Raw genomic sequence first — 8,741 nt, 5'->3', positions numbered from 1 at the left:
CTTTCTTCATACAATACTGGTGTAGATTTTGTTTCAACTTTTAATTATTGTTGAACATTAAATGGATGGTGGAAGAAAGTTTCACTGATAGGCACTCAGATAACAGGATCCATGTAGAGATTTACATGCCATCTGTGAAGTGGGAATGGAAAGGCAAAAGAAAATTGTATGAAATGTATGAGAGGGCCCAAAATAACATGATTATGTATGTACAAGAAGATAGGTAGTGAAGGGTTTCCTTTAGCATTTTGCCACAAGGAATTAGGATCTCAAGAAACTTGTTTGGATGCATAGATTAGTGCAATGTTTATGAATCCTTGTAGATGGTTATTTTGTGCTGGTCATTAACAATTAGATGATTGTTTTTGCAACTGTAGAAAATCAATTAGATATTTATGAACAAGGTTCACGTATAGTTGGCATCAGAAATGAATGGCTTCATGGGCAAACCCCAATAATGTCAGTGCAGGGAAACCTCTGCAGGACAGTGTTTTGTTACCTGCACTTACATGGTTGTGATGGAGACTGCCAGTGAATGATTTGGGCGGAGTTAGACCAGTGAAGTTATATTCCCTCTTTACGATTGAGGGGTTACAAAGAATAGATGATTTTTGTAATGGTTTAGTAAATATGGCAATGGAGATATTATAAGAATGGATCAACAAGACTTTGGAATATAACATATACCATAAAGGCTAGATGAAGAAAAACTTCATGAATGATGCTTAATAAAGGGGAAGACAGTTTTAGTTTAAAGAAAAAGATTAGAACAGGTTGCAAGAGAGTGGATGGGGTAATGGTGTGGTTAGGTTTGAATGAAAAAAAAAAGAGATTATTTTTGGGGAATCTCGATTAGAGCAGTGATATATCTAGTGATGAAAATGCTTATAGAATTCAGAAGTATTTGGGACACTACTTTATGGAGCAGAAAAGATGTGAAGATTTCTCTTTAAATTGGTCTCTATTCATTGTTGATGGCTGTGTAGTACCTACCATATGTCTTTACACATGCTAATGTGTCTTCTATCTTATATGCTGATGTGTCTTCTAAATCACAACAGTTGTTATTCCCATTTTTATACAGTTCTTTCATGTGCTGTTAGTTCTTATCAAATTGTGAGTGGCTATAGTTCAGCACGTTTTTTAAATCAATTCTCCTTTCCTTCTCAAGTTAATAAAAAAACAAAGATTTCTACTTCTCTAGCAGTCATTGCTAGCATAGTGTAACAGTAATTAAGGTGGCTTGCATTATTGCAATATGAACTTTAATTAACACATAGTACATACTTCTTACCTTTTCCTCATCTTCCTCTTTTTCCAGGTATCAGTCACCCTTTCCTTCATCATCTAAGCTTTCAAAGGACTCTAAAATGGTTCTAGGTATTGACACACACACACACACACACACACACACACACACACACACACACACACACACACACACACACACACACACACACACACACACACACACACACACACATATAGTTTCCCACAAAGATGTGTGGAGGTGTGGAATGGTTTGAGTGAGGAGGTGGTGTCAGCAAGGAGTGTGCATAGTTTTAAAGGAAAGTTGGATGTGTGTAGATATGGAGACGGGGCCACACGAGTATGATACCCAGGCCCTGTAAAATTACAACTAGGTGAACTAGGTGAATACACACACACACACACACACACACACACACACACACACACACACACACACACACACACACACACACACACACACACACACACACACACAGCTGCCACCACTATTAAACAAGTGTTGTCCTAATATCTCTGTTTTCATCTCTAATTGAAGTTTATGTTAGGATCTATGTTAGTATTTTAGCATTGATGATTAACGCACAGGATGACGCAGAGAAACTCAAGGCATCAGCAAAGGGTAGCTGGAATTATGGAGGCATTTGTTTAGTTAAGACTGGAATGTAAATATCATGTATTACTGTAGAGATTGTTGAATATCTCCTGAGTTTCCCTAAAGCAGATTTCATTCTTATTTTTCATACAAAGTCTTCCACATATGTTGGGTAACAGACATGAGCTGAGGGATGAGAGGGTGTGTCATCATCATGTTCATGAGTTACATTGTGAGTTCCAGTGGTAATTATTATTTTTCCATTATTTGCGGCCAAGATTGTGGCAGTTACGAAATGTGATAACAGGAGGCTTTGATGCCTTACCTAACAGTCAGTCTCTTGTACCTGATTTTATTTCCCAACTGAACGCTAAACAGTTGTACAGTATTCACACAAGACTGGTAGCATTGGCTGTGTTGCTCTGGTCTTCATGTAGCAAATAACATGGCTCAGTTCCAATCTAAATGTCATGAAAATAAATTTACGTTTTTGCTTTTTTTTTTTTTTATAATAAACACTATTGAAACATTTATTCTCATTTTCTTAGCAGCTAGTTATGAAAGATCAATGACAGTATCCAGTGCCAGCCTGTCATTCTGTGGTATGCAGTATTGAACACAAAGTTTGGAGTTGCCTAAGCTAAATGAAGCAGTGTTTGCATCAGCCTCCAAGTGGTGTGACTAGCTAGAAAGTTTTCTTTGCAAGGCAACCACTGGAGAACTATATCTATGTTTGGTATTTTCTCTCTCTCTCTCTCTCTCTCTCTCTCTCTCTCTCTCTCTCTCTCTCTCTCTCTCTCTCTCTCTCTCTCTCTCTCTCTCTCAACTTAATTTTTGTATATTACTTGATGCATTTTAATTTATTTATCTTTGAAGAATTCCAGTAGCATATTTTTGTTCACAATGTATGGGAAGTTAAGTGTAAGCAACTCTAGATGATGAACCAAAAGCCTGAAGGAGCCACATCTAATTCAGATGCTTCAGACACAGTGCTTTGCCCACTCACACAGATTCTTTATTTAAGTTTGTTCATGGTTGTAAGTCGAGTATATGTCAAGATATGCACTCACTTTCACAGTCTTTAGTGTTTGCCCTCAGTCTTAAGTCCTCTGGACTGCTGACAGTCTTATCAAACTCTGACAACACATAAGTGAATTTTCAGCAGATCAGAAGACTAAAAGATTTAGGGAAAAGATAAAGCTGTGGAAATTGATGCAGAGTTTTATGCAAAAGTTATATTAACAACCAGTACCAGTGTGATGAGCAAAAAACTTCCCTGAAATTGTCTTGTAGCAGTGAACAAGTGGCTGTACAGCAGGCAAACCTTCAGGGTGGTTGCGACAGGATAGAAAATTATGCCATTGCCACAAAACCAAAGATGATAGCCATACATATTCTTTATGATTTCAGATGTTATTAAGAATACCCTGTAAACCTTTATTACTGCAGATGATCTGAAGTGTTTGCAAGTGCTTGGAGATATAAGAGGCCTAGATATTTGTATGTCTTTTGGGAATATTATCTCCTTGTGTTTTTAGGTATCTGAAAAGAAAATGAAGTTGATATATGTGGTCCTCACAGTGAAGGTTGAGTCACTATGATGTCTTCTTTATATCTCATGGAAATTACCACTACTGAGTCAGCAGCAGCAGCAGCAGCAGCAGTGTTGACAAGAAAGGACTGATGTGCTTGGTGTAATGTGCAATGTTCATTACTTGAGCAGAGGAAAGGTTGATCTAGAAAAAGAATAGTGTGAAGTTTTTGTTCATCAGTGAATCTTTTGTTAAATAATATAATCACAGTATAAAAAAAATTAAATGCTGGAATAGAGAACTACAGTGTTGTTAGATTCAATACAGTAAACACCATCATCACTAGAGTGCACATTACCTCACTGAGACTAATGTTTGAGAATTGTAAGTTGTGGAAACATTTTATTTATATTGCCATTAGGTTCTACATGAAAGCTTGCCAAACAACATTATGATATGTACTTTTGCTTTTAGGTGAGGAATTCTATTATTTTGGATATTGTTTGAAATTTTCTGTTTAAGAGAAGTTTTTTTCTCCCAAAGATTTAGAACACAGCATATAATGACAGGCACCTTTTTGTTTGCAGTAATTTCCTTCCATCAGCCACCCTAATATGTCTGAGCACATCCATAGGTAATAGAATAGCCATCCAGAACATGGTAACTCTTCTAACCGAGATCTGTTGAGACATAGCAGTTTATACTGTTCTTTCGTTACTGACACACCGTATAGGTAGCATAGATAAAAGAGCTAACTCCAAGTACACTCTCCATAAAACTTAGGCTTTAAAGAAATGGCCCTCAAGCAGGAAATTGGAGTCTGTCTTTAAGAGTTCATATGTGAAGAATGTATTTAAATTTAAAGTTTCTGCTTTGCTTCTTGGGGGCCAGAATGTCTTGCTGTGTAGCCTTAACTCTACGCTCCGAGAGACTTCTGTATGGTACTCACGCTGCTCTTGAAACTCGGTGGTCCGGCAAGAGTGCAACAATGGTACAAGGTATTTATGTCAAAGTTATTTTACCCCCATATCATTATATATAAGAATAGTTTAGATTCTTTTTTATACAGATGTATCGGTGAATAACACTTGTATGATGTGATAGTGCCAATACAGTTGCAGCAGCTTAGGATGTCCTGTAATGAAAGTGAAGCAGTTTTATTTAGAGATTTTTGCAGTATCCAATATTTTTTTTCTTTTTTTTTTCAGAATGTTGAGACATTTAGAACTTCTTGCTTACCAGGCTCTTGGTGTGTGTGTTTAGTTCCTCACACCTGTTCATTCCAATCCTCCATATAGCCTTATTAAGACACATAGCCAAAGCATTCATTTGTATTTGTTTTCTTCAAGAATGACAGCTGGTCGATAAAGTGACATTTTCCTGAAGTTTATATGGAAATCTTTCCCTACCCCCCCCCCACCCACACCCAAATGTGTACAGACTTGGTTTCTGAGGTTGAATAAAAGTCCATAGAGATACATTATCCCAATGTTAATTTATTTTCTTAGTCTATATGAAATTAAGTAACGCTGGGTATGAGAGAACTTTCAGAAATGATTGCTATAGTGAATTTCAATAGTGTTTATTAAATGTAAAGTTTTGTACATATACAAAATAACTTATGATCTTTTGTGAATGTATATTTGTAAACATGACACCAAATAAAAGAAATCATTGCTATTGGGTTTTGTCGAAGGCTTTCCTGATTATTTGTGTGAATTTCGTTTGGGTTATACTATGTTCAAAGGCACTGGGTAGGAAACCACATTTATCATATAATCATTATCAGCAGGATGTTTCCCTTCACCTTGACGTGCGTGGAGACTTGTTATATTAAATGCAAAAATAGCATATAACAATCTCTCTCTCTCTCTCTGAAAATGGTAATGTGAAGATTTTGCAGGAAATTAATTGCCAAATGGTCAAAGATATAAGTTCACATAATTTTGCAATCTTATAATTATAAAGCTCCACCAGATCATTAATATTGTGCTTCATTTCCCCTAATTAACAATATTCAGACGCATGAGCTAATTATGTGCTTCAAAGGCTGCCAGGAAATAGCAAACCAATCATTGCTGTATGTCTGAAAGATGAGGATTGTAGTTTCCCAGTTTCAGAGAGAGAGAGATACGTGACTTTATTTTGGGACCTACGTATTCTCAGATCAACTAACGAGCGAAAATACACGCATATTTCTCCACTGGGTAGAATATAAACACCTATCTATAATACGAAGCTAAATTGCTGCTAGATGCAAAATGGCAAAAGGAGAGTAAGATTATTGTATTTCATAAATTAGTGTACATGTATACATTTTTTTGCTTTCAAAATTGATGAAGGGAAACCGTATTGACCAAAGGACATACTACGGTAATCCGTAGCTGCAGGCCCAGGGAGGGCGCCGCCAGAAGGTGTGTACGAGGAGAGGAGGCGGGAGACCTTCCTGGTGGAGGTACTGCAGCAAGTCACCTCCCTTGGCAGAGGAGGCCACCAGCTGGTATCCACGTGCTGCCACCCGCTGCTGCATAACCTGAGGGACGGAGCACAGGTATGGTCGAGGCTATACAACATCTTCAGTTCATTGATACAGTAGGCTATATCATTTCTTCCTATAGCAGAATAGTTTATTCCATGATTTAGGGTTGTTTTATTCTGACATGAGTATCTTCCTCACTAAGCATAATTGTTGTGCTTTATTTAATAGCCAATCCAGCCATAAGAAAATTTATATGTATTGAGTAATTGGATGTTGGTGATTTAACGTTCCCAGTGACTTAGTGAAAACACGCGCTTTTTAAAATAGGCCAAAATGCACTCTTACCGAATGAGGGTCAGCTGAGATCATACGATATAAAAGGACACATCTTTGTATCCTGCACATGACTCAATATTGGCGTGGTTGTGTCATTAGATGCATTCACTGAGGCAGAAATATTTTTAACCCTGTGTAGGATGGCCTCTTACCGGATATATGAGAGAGAGAGAGAGAGAGAGAGAGAATGTAATTAAGTTGATTATTTTTGGTGCCTCTGGTCTGCCACTTTCACATTCAAGGTAAAGTTTGCATTGCAACAAAGCGGAAATAAAACAATAGCGAAAGTTATAGAAGTAAAAAAGTCAAGCACGTGGCAATTTTGACTTTAGCCTTGTTCTTTTTACTAGCCACAAATTTAGTATACCTGTGTAGTAGTGACATGGTTCTCACCTGGACGAGGCTGGCAATGATGTCATGCTTGTGGAGGGAGTTGAGGCCCGCGAGGTCAAACAGAAGGTCAAGAACTAGGCTGCGGGGGAAGTGCTGACCATTGACATCTTGAAGGAAACTGGAGCGTGCGTCAACGGTGAGAGAAATGCGGATGTCTTTGATATTCTTTCTTTCATCAATTATCTTCTTGGTTTTCATCGGTGTTTTCAAGTTCTCAATACAAACGTCCGTGTGTCTGTCTTTTCTTACGTTTTCTATCACTCCTCCCGACTTCTCGCCTAACCTTCCACCCTGTCGCTGGATTACCTCTTGACAGTTACCGATCAAGGGATATTCATTAAAATTAGCTTTATTTACATTTAGGTGACTGGGACCTTCTGTTTGTATGTCTGAAATCTGCAAGTTATATTTCAAGGCAATAGGCTCGACACAGTACTTTGTTTTCTTTTTACACAAGGTGGATGAGGAATGAGAGACGAACAAACACTCATAAATGGAAGAGGCGGTGGTAGATGAAAAATGTAAAGGGAAAGAAACTGTTGGGTTTGATATAGAAACCTTATTAAAATTTGTGAGAAGAAAAATATGTGACAGTGAAGAGAATATTTCCCTGGAGACTGTCTGTGATGCTGACAGTGTTATCAGGTGAATAAGCTCATCGTAAGCGTTGCTCTGGTTGAGATGGACTCGTTTTCTCAACATCTTTTTGGAGGGGATAAAAAAATCATCCTCTGCGGAAAATTTCTTCATTTTGCTGAATCTGTCTTTCAATATTTCAATGTACGGTTTGATCTCGATTCTTTTCACTCGTTCACTTCGAAAATAATCGTATTGCACTTCTCTTCCTTCCTCTTCTTCTTCAGTATTGTCGATATTTTTGGGTACGTGCACTATCTCTGTATATTTATTGAAAACATGCCATTTGTTAGTCCTGCTGTACACTACCTTCTCTCCACTCTCTGCCCAAGTCACTTCCAGAGATTTTGTGTTCCGCTGGCTTTCATTGGTTCTCTTTATCGGTGCGCAAGGCTTTTTCATATCCATGTATACAAAAAAGATTGAGACAGTCATATACACACCAAAGACTGCCCCTGTTTTCACTGCCGTACCGTGATTCATGCTTAAAATATAACGTCTTTTTATATTTCTCTATTTTAACACTAGTTTTCTTGCAATTTCGTAATAATCTGAAATATGAGATGTGATTTAGAGAGAGAGAGAGAGAGAGAGAGAGAGAGAGAGAGAGAGTATGCGGCATTTTTTTCATTTCACTCCTCTCTACACCAACTCAATGTCACTTCCTAATTCAGACAAGCCATTCCCCTTTGCTATTTCATTGGCACTTTCCTTACACACACACACACACACAAGGCCCGGGCATGTCGTTGCTCCCAGCCCTCAAGGTTTTCCGGGGAATGACCCGCGCTCAACATGTCGTGTAATTTTCCCGTCATTATTCGCGTCCCCTGCACAATCCAACACTTTCCATACAGTATAAAGAACATTGTTACAGTACACGTTATAGTTCATGTATATCTGAATAATAACACGTAATTCTCCTGTGATGCGCGTTAATTTCTTCGTCTTCCTTATTTTTCAGGCTTTATCTTAAGGAAATGTTATATTTGAACACTGCATAGTATAATAATGCGCCAAGATACTCACCACAACTAGACTTCTGACCAAAACTTGTAACTCTACGCAGAGAGAGAGAGAGAGAGAGAGAGAGAGAGAGAGAGAGGTATATGTCAGGCTTAGCACTTAATGCAGTGTAAAGCAGGTATGACAATTGGTTCAATGCGTTGGTGGATGGTGCGTGTGTAGATAAGGAACTGCTGTGTGTGTGTGTGTGTGTGTGTGTGTGTGACATGGATAGTGTGACGTGTATTGAACCTGAGGCAGAACTGAGTAGCGGTTGAAGGTTCGTTTAGGAGGAAAAAGAATAGGAAAGTCTCTCTCTCTCTCTCTCTCTCTCTCTCTCTCTCTCTCTCTCTCTCTCTAAGCAACCTGTTAGATTTCGAATATTTCTTTCCTACTTCCTTGTTTCCGTGTATCAGTTTTATCTTCTTTCCAGTTCTCTCACATATTCGGAGTATTTGTGTGATTCAATTTCTCAAAGTGGCTGGAGAGGTCTCGA

At 38.1% G+C, this 8,741-nt stretch overlaps 1 protein-coding gene and 1 long non-coding RNA gene across 2 annotated transcripts; one reads left to right on the top strand and one right to left on the bottom strand.

Moving 5' to 3' along the window:
* Positions 1 to 1,664: 1,664 nt before the first annotated feature.
* On the top strand, positions 1,665 to 5,076 carry LOC123503199. The gene is made up of 2 exons (XR_006674365.1): positions 1,665 to 4,394; positions 4,605 to 5,076. It is a non-coding gene; the product is annotated as an uncharacterized LOC123503199 (long non-coding RNA).
* LOC123503198 lies at positions 4,564 to 8,512 on the bottom strand. Its single transcript, XM_045252742.1, has 3 exons — positions 8,270 to 8,512; positions 6,605 to 7,791; positions 4,564 to 5,929 (listed from the first exon to the last, which is right to left on the bottom strand). Exons 2-3 carry the CDS (start codon positions 7,721 to 7,723, stop codon positions 5,765 to 5,767), a joined length of 1,284 nt encoding a protein of 427 aa, XP_045108677.1. The 5' UTR covers positions 7,724 to 7,791; positions 8,270 to 8,512; the 3' UTR covers positions 4,564 to 5,764.
* Positions 8,513 to 8,741: the final 229 nt, after the last annotated feature.

The sequence above is a fragment of the Portunus trituberculatus genome, chromosome 13 (genome assembly GCF_017591435.1).
Source record: "Portunus trituberculatus isolate SZX2019 chromosome 13, ASM1759143v1, whole genome shotgun sequence".
NCBI lineage: Eukaryota > Metazoa > Arthropoda > Malacostraca > Decapoda > Portunidae > Portunus > Portunus trituberculatus.
This window is presented reverse-complemented; position numbering and strand designations above follow the sequence as displayed.